Below are 13,176 nucleotides of genomic sequence, written 5' to 3' on the forward strand. Positions count from 1 at the left end.
TCAGTAAGATCTTAATTGAAATCATAGGAATGAACTGTTTTCTCATATGACTTTTTACAAGACAGTTTGGCCATCATTTTAACAAGTGATTCAACTACTGTGACTCCATGCCTTCTGAAGAAGCTTAGGGTACAATGTACTGATAAGAAAATACTTGGATTTATACAGAGAACAATTTACATGTCCCCCTTATGAATGTTGCATGGTCTTTCCAGCAATTATAAATGAACTGACTAGTCCTGGCCTTAGATCAAAACAGAATAAATCAATGAATAAATAAGTAAAGAAAATTTCAAAGACCTAACTCTATGGGTCAAGAGATTAGCTTGTTTTCCTAATGGAAAGTCCTTTTAGAGACAGGCACTGGCTGACAAAGAATGAAGAGTGGGTGTAGTATATATTTTGGTATCTCTAGATGCCTTGTAATACCAAACTGTACCGTCATGCATGTTTTATTCTCTCTTTGTTATGGTTTCCAGAGGGATAACCAATTGGCTGATAGAGTAGCTGCCGAAAAGTAACCTGACTCCACTGACCTACTGGACTCCTGCTTGGGAATGATGGAAAGGAGCAGCTGTTTGCTCTGAACAGTAGAACAGGTAGGGAACAGCTCTTTTCGTGGTTGCCTTCTTTTATTTCTCTGCACGCCTACTTTCAGAATAGTTGAAAACAACAAGTTGTTCCTGTTGGAGAACTGAATTGGAGTCATAGGAACAGGTACAGTGGGTTATTTGTAACAATTCCAAATTGCCTCATCTTCAGGACTGTTTATATACATACTAGATCGAAAAAAAAATTTTTTTTTTCCAAATTGCATATACGTAATCATGTTGGGGAGAGTGATTACTTTTAACACAGGATTAACCTTTTGGATGTTTTTGGCTTTAAGACAAATTATCTGGATTATGGGGATTTTGCTCCACTAAACAGATTTCTATAAAGGAATTGGAGAAGTAGCAATGAAATGGTAACGCATGTGTCCCCAGTGACAACAGTTGGAAGTGTGTTTGCTGTGTTTAATGAGTTAATAGCCCCTGCCCACATTCATGTTCTCTGTTATAAAGGGACCCTGGCAAGAAATGCATAGCTTGATTTTTTTTTAATTTTTCAAAATTCACATAACAGACATAAGTGAAACTTCTTTTGCTTTGAAGGGAAATTTTTATTTCAACATAAAATTGCATAGAAACAGGGGAGCAGCATAGAGCTCAGTAGTGACTCTATAGTGGCTAATGCTTTAAGAAATTGTGATATTAATGGCATTATAATTCAGCTAAAGAGTAATCTAAGCTCAGAAGATAAAGTATCATGTACTGGATGATTAAAATTAAATTACTTAATGACTTTGCATGACAACATTTTCCCGTTGGATGGCTTGTAGATGAAAGACCATGAATAAATAATAAAGACTTGAATTTTACATAAGAATATTAGAATTACAAAGACTATAGAAATAGAATGAATCAAGGATATTTTCTGTAAGGAATTAAATAATGTTATGGTTTCATGATTTATATAAGCTTATTTGGGAAGCATTTTTACAAGATGTTTTGACTACTACTCTGTAGTGAGCATCTGAGGCGTAAGATCTTTGTTTTCATACTTTAAGCATTTGAACATATTATTCTATTGAATCTGAAGCCAAATGTCATGTAAATCAATAATATATGAGAAGTCTGGCTTCTAGCTCAACAAGGAGATAGAAAAAGTATGTCATTGCTACTTGATGCACAAAGCAGCTTTACAGTCTTTTCCTTTCTGTTGCAGTCTATACAGTCAGCCAACTATTGATCATCTATCTTTTTCTTAAGTTTCAATATAATGCAAATGGACTTTTTTGAAAGAACCTTAATTAAGAGATATTATCTGTCTAAAAAGAAACCTTTGGGGAATAGGGCAGAGTAGACAATAAATACAGTAAGTGCTCCATACCACCCATTGTTAGTATTGATCAATTCACACCACAAAGCAACCAACAGCTACTGGATTTCACTTAACAGGAATAAATTATAATGTGATTAGAATTGAGGAGAGTTACAAAGGATTGAACCCAGGGGTGTTTAACCACTGAGCCACATCTTCAGCCCTTAGGATTTTTAATTTCGAGACAGGGTCTCACTGAATTGCTTAGGGCCTCACTAAATTGCTGAGGCTGGCCTTAAACTTGTGATCCTCCTGTCTCAGCTTCCCAAGCCACTGGGATTTCAGGCCTGTGCCACCACACCCAGTGTGTAATTAGATTTTTAAGTGAAGTGATGATTTGAAAAATATATATAAACCAGAGAAATAGCTTGTTACCCTACCATTTTGTGAGTTTCTGTGTATGAAACTAAGATGTAGAATCTGCCTTTCCCCACCCCCCCCCCATTGGAAAGAGTGTGTAGAAACATGGGTCTGGGGTAGGGAAGCATGAGCCCCAGGATGCTTCCAGGATGATTTTCTAGAAAGGCTTAGGAATAGCCCCCAACTGAGACTATCTCCCTTGTTCCATACTTGGGATAATTTTGAAGGAGGCAGACTTTCAAATGGTAAGCAGCTATGTGCTGGTGCTCACCATGGTTCCAGAGAACTGCCTTAATCACAATTGGAAAGCAATCTACTCTCTAGGAATCTCAGTGTCTTCTTGAAGACTATGAATGCTAATGGCCGACAGTTTTGCTCACAGATATTGGTGAACCTAGTAAAAGTGATACCTAATGCCAAATCTAATATATCTCTTCCCATCACTCCCTAGTCAAAAGGGAAAATAAGTAAAAATCAGAAGTCCTGGAATGGAGAGGGAAGAGTGTATTCTTTTCGTAACAGGAACAAGTTTAGCATAGGCTAGAAGGCCTCAGGGCTATGGGCACTGTGGTTTTCATAGTCCTGAGAGTTGTCACAAGGCTCTTTAGAGATGCTTCAGGCAGTTTTGACACAGTGGCAAATCTTCATTCCTATGTGACTTAAAAATTGTACTCTTAGCAGCAGTTTCAAAATTTTTGTGTAACCCATGCATTCTTAACTATCCTCTCTCTTAACTCTCCTTTGGGAACTCTCTTTGTCTATATGTAAGTTCAGTGGCCCCACTGAGGGAGGAAACTTGCACTTGTAGCCCTGAGATCCCATTGGACCTTCATATGCCCCCTCACCCTAGACACAGCAGCAGGGGGCAAAGGGCCCCCTTTAACCTGGAGAGAGAAACAGGGCAAGGCTGCTTTGGTTTAGTGTCATCACCATTCAGATTTCTTATGAGGATCAAATGAAATTACTGGCTGTGAGAAATGATGAGTGAATTGTAAGCAAGAATTCCGTATGGCACACTAGCAAGAATTTAGGCTTTAGAATTAGGCAGATCTGAATTCAAGAGTTCCCTGTGTTAATCTGAGCAAATAATTTTTTTTTCTTCAGTTGGACTCAATTTCCTCAGTTATAAAATAGAAGAGCAATACCTAGGGGCAAATCCTTGTTGCCTCTTAGGGGACTACCAGGTAGTTTTCTTCTAAGAGCCTGCATAGAACTGGGAATGTGGCTCAGTGATAGAATGCTTGCCTGGCATGCATAAGGCCTTGGGTTTGATTCCTAGCACTGAAAAGAAAAAAAAAAAAATCCTGCATAAGGTGGGAGTAATCAACATATCATGAACTTATTGTGATGGAAACAGTAAGACTCTCTGGGCCTCAGCTGACTTGAGCAGACCCAGAGAGCAGGCCTTGCTGAAGGCCAGACTCCCTCTAACTGTGTTCCAGGATGATGCATAAAATCTAGGTATTAATTTATCATTCTTATAAGGAAAAGGGCAAGGGCAGACCTCAGGGAAAGGTAGATCATCATTGGAGTGGTCAAGACTCAATTGGGACCTGGATCCTTGGGCTCTGCCCCTCAGTTGTGCTTCATTGGCCCAACCAGCATTTGCCTCTGCATTTGCTTTTCTCTTCATGTTCCCATCTAATCACTCTTTTGAATAACAACACAAGAAAAATCTGCTAACTCTACATTTAGGCAGTTATCAACTTCCATCCATTGTGCAGGCCTAGGAGACATTTATCTCTTTAGAATGACTGTAAGATAGCTCTTCCCAGATCCACTGACTTCCCTGTTCAACTTTCAGAAAGCAATCTGTTTCTCTGAACTCCTGGGGGGTCCCTTCCTGATGCCCTCAAGTGTTGATATCAGGATTAAGTGATATGACACAGACCTGTGCTCAGCAAGTGCTAGCTAGTTCCCTGTTTACCTTCCTTTTCATGTAGTATACTAACGTTAAGACCATCTGCCACTGGGATTATGAAGATCAATACAAAAATAGATTTATAGTCCTTAAGGACCTCAGAGTACGGTCGTGAAGAGGGACATGTGACTGGGCATAACGCCACTGTTCCCAGGCCATGAGCTCTGGGGATAAATGAGGGCTCATTGCTTTTCATGCTATTCTGCTGATAGATCTCACCTGGGCAACCACAGAGCTCTACTCCCTGCAAAATTCCCCTGAAGATGTGCCAAGGCTAAGGGAGACTTGCAGAGAGGGGCTTGGGTGTCCACCTTTCACCCCCATTGTCTCTATGAGCATCAGTCCCCATTTTTATTTGGATCATTTTAAAAAAATCTATTTGTTCCTTTTAGATATACATGACAGTAGAGTGTATTTTAATTCTTTTTTTTTTAAGAGAGAGTGAGAGAATTTTTAATATTCATTTTCTAGTTCTTGGCGGACACAACATCTTTGTTGGTATGTGGTGCTGAGGATCGAACCCGGGCCGCACGCATGCCAGACGAGCGCGCTACCGCTTGAGCCACATCCCCAGCCCAGTAGAGTGTATTTTGACATACACATATAGATCATTATTTTCTTAATGATTTTCTTAATCTATCCGACTTTAAGCTTCTCACTCCCTCCAACCCTCACCCTTTCTGCCCCTTGTGGGTACTAAGTCTTTCTTACATTGGGATTCCGAAGCTTCCAAAGATTCCAGACATTTTTGAGCATCCCTAGGAATGTTGTAAAAGTTTTCAGAAGTGACTGTGGGCCATCTGAGACTATCCCTTCTTAGCAGGCCCTGGGGGAGGAGCAGCAGTGTCCCCTGACTGTCACATGCTCTGCCTCTGCTTCCTGCGTGGGAAAATGCTGGCCTGAACCTGCCTGGGTGCTGATTTTCCCTGTGATGAGGGTTCAAAGTTCCAAACCTTTGTTCCCTTTATCCCTTAACATGAAAACATCTCTTTGGTCTTTAGCCTCTCTCCCCAGAGGAGCTTAAAAGCATGTTCTTGGCCAGGACAGGGACCAGTGGCCATTGTCTGGTCTAGACTCCTCTCATCCTCTCTCTCAGCTAGATTCTCTCTCCTCTTTCAGCCTCCAAACCCAGAAGTGTCCTCTTCCATTGTGGTCTGTGCAAATAAATGAACAAAAAAGTCACTGGGTCCAAGTCCATATGGGTCCAAAATTATACCTGGATGTAAGGACCAAAATAGAAAAAGATTCACCAAGTTCTACAAAGACGGATCATAGTATTATTAGAAGTTCAGATTTTACCTTTTCTGTGAAGTTCTCTCTCACTTAAAATCTACTCTTAGCAATTTTTAAGACTATAATTCATGATTATCAACTCTAGTTACCATATTTAGATTTATTAAAATTACCTTTCCAGTCTAACTAACATTTTATATCCTCTGTCCAACGTCTCTCTGATCCCCCACTTCCACTCCAGCATAACTATTATTCTACTCTGATTCTGAGTATAAGCTTTTTTGATCCCACGTGTAAATAAAATCACATGGTGATTATTATTCTGTGTCTGGTTTATTTTATTTAGTATAATGTCCTCTAAGGCTCATTCATGCTTTTCCAAATGACAAGATTATTTCTTTTGTAAAACTGAATGGAGCCTGGTGTGAAGCGCATGCTGTAATCCCAGCAGCTCAGGAGGCTGGAGCAGGAGGATCACAAGTTCATCGCCAACCTCAGCAACTTAGCAGGACCTAAGCAACTTGGCAAGATCCTGTCTCTACATAAAATATTAAAAAGGTTGAGGATGTGGCTCAGTGGTTAAGCACCCTGGAGTTCAATCTCCAATACAAAAAAAAAAACAAAAAAAAAACAAATCCATTGTGTATTTATACAGCACATCATCTTATTCCAATCATCCATTGATAGACACTTAGGTTGATTCTCTACCTTTGTGTTATGGATAGTGCTGCAGTGAACATGAGAGTGCAGATATTTCTTTGACATACTGATTTCATTTCTTTGTACTTAAGCTCAGAAGTGGGATTTGTTGGTACACTCTTAGTATGGCCAACCAATGACTTTGGGGATCTTGCCACCCAGTAAAGGAGCTAGCAGGCTCACTATGATCCTGTGCTTGTCCACCAAGCCACACAGAAGCCCTAATATTCCAAATCCTATTAATTCATGACATGTGGTATGACTTGCAGAGAAACCTGTTGGCTACCTGACTTACTGGGAAACATTAGGTGGATATGTGGGGCAGAAAATTATTAGTATCTTGAGTGTGTGTGTGTCGGGGGGGATGGGGGCAGAGGAGAGGTGACTGGGAAGGAAGTAGGAAGGTATCAGTTAATCAGGCAATTTTTCCTTCAGTTGTGAATAGTGAGTGAATAAGGCTATAGTTCCAAGATAGGGCTGAACTATGGGGTTAGGATGACGTAGACCCAATTTGAATTGCTTACTCCCCAGGAAAATTCAGATGAGAATGGGTGAGAAAAATCAGGCAGAGCAGAGGTAAATAAGTGCAGCCATTTACCGAGTGGCTGCCAGTCAGTGTGTGTGTCTGTTTGGTTTTACAGTGTGGTGGGTAGAATCAGGGTTCCTTCTCCTCTGTCCTTATGTGAACCAAGGTTTCCTGGCTTTTATGGGAGTGGACAATGTGCCATGTCACATGGCAAGCCCTTGACCTTGCACAGTTGCAGCCATGGCTGGCTAGTTCTGTCCTCAGAGCCTTCAGGGCTGCAGAGGTTTTGCCTGGTGCCTGACTCCCTTTACAAGTGCCTTCCTTTTCTTAAACTTGAAGGAAGCTGAAGTCTCACAAACACATTCTCAAGTTCTGGATATTGTTCTCTTTAATTGAATTCCTTAGGACCACCAGCCCTTGTTATACCATTTGGGGATTTCCAAGGACTCTAAGACCACCTGGCCCACCAGGTGACATCCTGTGGCCTCTATTCTTGCCCATGTTGATGTTTATAACCTAGTGGGAGCAGGGCTGGGCGGTTTGTTCTAACCATGCTTATCCACCATTGGGATGTGCATGCCCAGCTCTTCTGATGCACCATTGTCAATCAGGGATTCCTTGTGCTGCCCATGAACATCTCCAAAGCCTTGACACCATCTCCTTAGCCCTGGTATATTGATTCATTCACATCCATTCTCTCTTATAGCAGTTGCTGCACAAGCCCAAAGCCAAGAGATGGACAATGATTTTCAAAGAACTTGGGTCAGATGAGCTTGCTGTCTTCGGTAGTTTTCATTTGTAGTTGTTTCAGTTTTGCTCTTATGATAAAATATTACTTTAGTCAGATTTTTTTTCCTGCTGTGACTAAGAGATTTGAACAGAACAATTGTGGAGAAGGAAAAGTTTATTTAGAGGCTCAGAGTTTCAGAGGTCTGAATCCATAGACAGCAGACTCCATTCCTCGGGGCTCAAGGTGAGGTCAAGCATCATGGCAGAAGAGTGTGGCAGAGGGAAGCAGCTCACTTGTGATCAGAAAGCAGAAAGAGTTAGATCTCCACTTGCCAAATATGAATATATACCCCAAAGCCATGAACCCAATGCCCTACCTCCTCCAGCCACACCCCACCTGACTTCAGTCACCACTCAATTAATCCCATCAGTTGATTATTAACTTTGCTCATTGGCTTATGGCTCTCATACCCAATCATTTCTCCTCTAAACCTTCTTGCATTGTCTCACACATGAGTTTTTGGGGACACCTCACATCCAAATCATAACAAATATACATAACAAAATTTACCCTGATAACCATTTTAAGTGTGTAATTCAATGACATTGAGTACATTCCCCTTATTATCTCACCATCACCACCAATTATTTCCAGAAATTTTCATCATTCCAATCAGAAGCCCTGGAACCTAGTAAGCAACAACTTCCCATTTCCCACTCTTCCCAGCCCCTATCATCTTCTATTCTACTCTTTGTCTCTATGAATTTGCCTGTTCTGGGTACCTCCGATGAATGGAATGAAACTATATTTATCATTTTGTGACTGACTTCCTTCATTTAGAATAATATTTTCAAGGTTTGTTTATGTTGTAGTATGCGTTAGAGTTCCACTTTATTTTCACGTCTCAATAATTATTCCATTCTATGAATACATGACATTTTGTTCATTTGTTCACTTGTGGGGATGAACACTGAGTTGTTTGTACCCTTTAACTTTTATGCTTACTGCTGATACATACACTGTTGTATACACATATATATTAACTCATTTAATTGTTGCAACACTCCATGAGTTTACGGTACATTTTCATCTCCAATTTACAGATGAGGAAGCACATGGAGCAAAAAATGGCAAGGCCAATCTTCTACCCTAGAGGGTTGACTACAGTGCACTATGTGTTGCCTTTAATGAAAGTAAATTTCCATGAGATTGCTATGTCCTGGATACATTACATGCATTATTTATATACCCTTAAGATATTGTTATGTGGGGAACTTTAATCTTTACATTATTACAGGTGAATATATTAATGCTCAGAGAATTTAACTTGTGAATACATTCTGTATTTTTGTTTTTGGTGATGGGAGTTGAAGCCAGGGCCTTGCACATGCTAGGTAAGCAGTCTACCACTGAGCCATACCCCGAGCCCCATGTAGAGAATACAGAAATGCCAAATCCCCCCTGACCAGATCTGCTTGCTTCCTGAGTCCCCCAGAGCCATGATGTACAGGCAAATGACTCCTTGGGAATTGATAGCCCAACCCTTTCTGGATAGACCAAAGGAAAAGGAGTCAGCTCAGGTACAGAACCAAGGGGTGTTGTAGGGTAGAGGTATAGACCTCTGGGATTCCACAGCTCCAGCTGCAGAGAATTTTTAACATAGGTCCTAGAGGAGGACAGGAATTTCTTCCTGGTACTTAAAAAGTTTTGTTTTTATTTTTCAAACTCTTGATCAATGGTTAGACCAATCAAGTTGGAATAAAAAGAAAGATTCTTTCCATTCCTGGCTAAGTTTGGAAAATATAGCAAGAGAGAGAGAGAGAGAGAGAGAGAGAGAGAGAGAGAGAGAGAGAGAGAGAGATATTATGAAAATTCTACCCAAACAAAGCAAAACAAAATTCCTACATCTGCAAAATCTGTGAAGACTGATTCTCAACACTTCTAAATCAGCTAGATGTTTAGGTAACATAACATTTTGCTTCTATATAACCACGTAGACAAAGCTGTATTTTATTTGTGTGGCTGTCTGTATCCTTTGATACCTGACTTTTTTTTTTTTTTTTTTTGGCTCTCTTAACACTTTTCTCCCCTCCTTTTGCAGGTAGCACACAAACATACTTCAGATTGTCATTTCACAAAAGGTTAAGAATGAACTGTCTTCCCTTTCAGAGAGAGAAATCCAGTGTGCATGACCTTCATGACTATTTTTTCCCTCTGCTTTTGCAGCTTGAGAATATGGCATGTAACATACCTAACCAAAGACAGCGGACTTTGTCGACAAATGGAGAAGCTCTATATGAAATTCTTGGTTTGCCCAAGGGAGCATCAAATGAAGAAATTAAGAAAACCTACAGGTACAGAGGAAATTCAATGGTGACATTTCCTGTGCCACTAGTGATAGCAATTTTGTGACTAGCAAGTGGCTCCAATTAAGACATAAGCTTCTTGCCAAGACCAGGTAATCTGAATTTTGGACCCCATGGTGCCTGCTCTGCAACATAGACAGGAATAGACAGGCATGACAATGATTTCAAGGAAGAATTATCTGGTGATAACCAAGCCTTAGGAAAGGGCAGCCAGAATTCTCATCCTACAACTGAGAGAAAGAGGAGGACCAACTACAACCAATAGCTGCGATTAACCCATGTGATATAGCATTGCTGAATCTGGTGGAGGGCTTTCTTTCTTTCTTTCTTTTTTAATAAAAGGGAGTTTGTTAAAATTACTATATTATAAGCTATACTATTCAAGACCTCAGTTTTGATTTTTCATATCTAATCTAATTCTATGTTAGATACTTTTAGGAAAATAGAAATATCCTTTTATTTAAAGCTCCAAGGAATAAAAAAAATGAGTACAAAATCAATTTGCTTATTGTGAAAAATTTGCAAATTACCAAAAATGAAAACAGTGATATTTATTCATAATTCTATCATAAAAATAATAATTATTGATATTTTTATTTGTCTTTTTTTCTGTTGAGATAGGATGCTTAAAAATTAAATTGAATTCATCTATATTTTCCAACTATCTTTTTATAGGTCCTTCAGTGAAAATATCATGAAGTCATTACATATTATGATTGTTAAAGCTGTATTAGTGCAGTACGGTTATACATAATAATGGGGTTCATTTTGACATGATCATACATGCACGGAATATAATTTACCCTATTTCAGCCCCACAGTTCCTCTTTCTTTCCTTCACCCTCTTCTCCTGCAGCCTATAGTTATTCTCCAGTTCATATAATCATTTTATGAGCTATTATTGAAGCTGTAAGTTATTTTAATTTTACCCTATATTTTATATCCTTTTGCACCAATCATGATGCATGTTTCCAATTATTTCTTTATTTGGAAATAAAGTAGACCTTTATAGGAAGTTACTTTTTGATTTGGTCTTGAATTAGATTTTTAATTTTAAAATTTTAATTTTAATTTTTTTAAATTTTAAAATTGGATTTTTTAATGTTATGGAAGTTTAAATATTTTTGAATAGTCAAATTTGTTAGTCATTTCCTTTATGGTTTTTGTTTTTTCCTGTCACATTAAAAAGCCTCTCTCAATTACAATATTTATTCCTATTTTATTCTAGTGCATTTATGATTTTGCTCTTACACTACAGTTTTGATCCATCTGGAGTTTATTTTGGCATAAGGAATAATGGTAGGAGTCCTTATTAAATAAGGTTGTTTTTTTTTTCTCAAATCGCCAGCCCACCAATATTTATTAAATTTTCCTTTGTTATCTACTAATGGAAAATTCTTTGGCCTTGTATGGTGCTTCACCACATGGTGAACTATGCAACCTGAAATGCCTTCAAGAAGCTTGTATTAAAGAATAAATGATACCAGTGAAAACTATTATTTGTACCTAAATAGTTTTGTGAAAGTGGTAGAGTCTGTAAATATCAGTCTTCTGATTCAGAGAAAAGTCTTTGCCGTTTCATTTTTCACTAGAACTATCTAGAAGGAGCGTTCTGGGAATGCTCAGCCCCTATTGGGGCACATTCTTGTCTGAAGGTCACTAAATTTGACTCTTAAGGATTCAGGCTGTGCTATTGTGCTAGGGCTTATGGATGGGTATCAGAGCAATTGCATTGTAGGTTCAATATCCTCAAAAATGTCCCCCAAATGAGGATAAAAAAGTTTTGTCCAACTACCTTGTAATTCTTAAAACTCATTTTACTTTACAAATGTGCCTTTTAATTGCCTTTATTAATTTTGGAAGCTAAAATTTCAGATCATATCCTAATTAAGGCATTAATTATGCTGACTTGTTTACAAGTTTAATAATTACAACACAAAGAAGTATTTTCATGTAACCAGTGTCTTCCTATTAATTTTGTTTTAATGTCATACAAATATTATTTTTTCAGCTGATTAGGGTACTAGTATGCTGCTAAAAGCATCTACTTCTATCCAAATTGCAAATTTGTATTCTGCAAGTTATTCAAAATGTATGAGCAAGCAGCAAATCCACTGAGAATATTATTCTTATATTCAGAGATCTGGATCAAAGTAGTGACAGCATAGTGAAATTAAAAGTCAATGAAATTTAATACAGTTACCAACTGTTGAATCCATGTGCTGCATGCCCTCTGATATAATTTTTAGTTGTCCTCTTGAAAACAATGTTGAGTTAGGAGGCTGCTTCTTTTACATTTTATTTTTATTTTTGAATAAGTAATATATTCACTTGATTAAAATGAGAACGTACATATAGGTACACACAAAAAAAGGCCTCCCATTTACCTCTTATCCCCTAGGTCACTTCCTGGGGGTGGTGGGGGGGGAGTATTATCACTTCCTTGTGGACCCTTAGAGATCTTATGCTCAGAGGAGCATAAATGGAGAATTTCCAGTCTAGGCAAGACTGCATAGACTTGTCCTTCCCTGCTAAGCATCACTAAAGTCCTTGAAAATAACACAATAAACAATCAAAAGGGAAGTCTGAAAGGCAGAAAGAGGGAGGCAGATTGGTTAGGGACCTCAGGAGCAAAGGGAGACAACAGCAGCAAAGCATCTTATGATTCCTCCATCCTCACCCATCAGGAGGTAACCCAGGTCCACTTTTTCCCAACATCCAATCTAGCAACAGAAGGGATTCAGTCCTGCCCAAACCACCAGACAATCCTTGCAGATACAGCAAGAAATGCCACCTGAAGTCCCCCTAACAATAATGGGCCAGGGGGAGTACTTTTCTTTCTCATCAGCCTGAGAGTCCCACATAGAGACCCCACTTGACAGAGAACATTAGAAAGGGAGAACCCATTGCAACAGGAATCCAGCCCAGAAAGTGCTTTTTGTCCCTGCAGGCTAGGTCTCCCTTCACCTTAAAGCACCCAACTAGGTGAAATTCCTTTCAGCTCCTCAACTAAATGGGAGACAATCTCAGGAACTGGCAGGACAATAACAAAGATTCAACATTTATAAAATTGACTTCCTCAATGGAGAGGAGAAACAGAATGGAACTGAAAGAATACTCAAAGAATTGGTGGCTGACAATTTCCACAATTTGACAAATGATATAAACTTGCAGATTCAAGAAGTTGAGTGAATTCTAATAGGATAAACCCAAAGAAATCCATTTCAAATCCAATATAATTTAAAACTTCTGAAAACTAAAAACAAAAAAAATCTGGGAAGCATTCAGAGAGAAATAACACGTTACCTATTGGGTAACACCAACTTGAATCACAGCATATTTTTTATCTGAAGCAACTGAGGACCCTGGCGATTTTTTTTTTTTTTTTTTTTGCTAAAAGAATAGAACTGTCAAGTAC

At 38.8% G+C, this 13,176-nt stretch overlaps 1 protein-coding gene across 2 annotated transcripts in view; it reads left to right on the forward strand.

The window, feature by feature from the left end:
* Positions 1-567: 567 nt before the first annotated feature.
* Dnajc5b (DnaJ heat shock protein family (Hsp40) member C5 beta) overlaps positions 568-13,176 on the forward strand; it is a 50,822-nt gene continuing 38,213 nt past the window's right edge. Inside the window, exons 1-2 of one of the 2 annotated variants that reach the window (XM_026410026.2) lie at positions 568-599; positions 9,619-9,746. In XM_026410026.2, coding sequence (XP_026265811.1) covers positions 9,628-9,746 — 119 coding nt within the window. In that variant the 5' untranslated portion in view covers positions 568-599; positions 9,619-9,627. Of the gene's footprint in view, positions 718-9,618; positions 9,747-13,176 lie in introns of both variants that reach the window. The other variant, XM_026410025.2, reaches the window with a different exon arrangement.

The sequence above is a fragment of the Urocitellus parryii genome, chromosome 7 (genome assembly GCF_045843805.1).
Source record: "Urocitellus parryii isolate mUroPar1 chromosome 7, mUroPar1.hap1, whole genome shotgun sequence".
Classification (NCBI taxonomy): domain Eukaryota; kingdom Metazoa; phylum Chordata; class Mammalia; order Rodentia; family Sciuridae; genus Urocitellus; species Urocitellus parryii.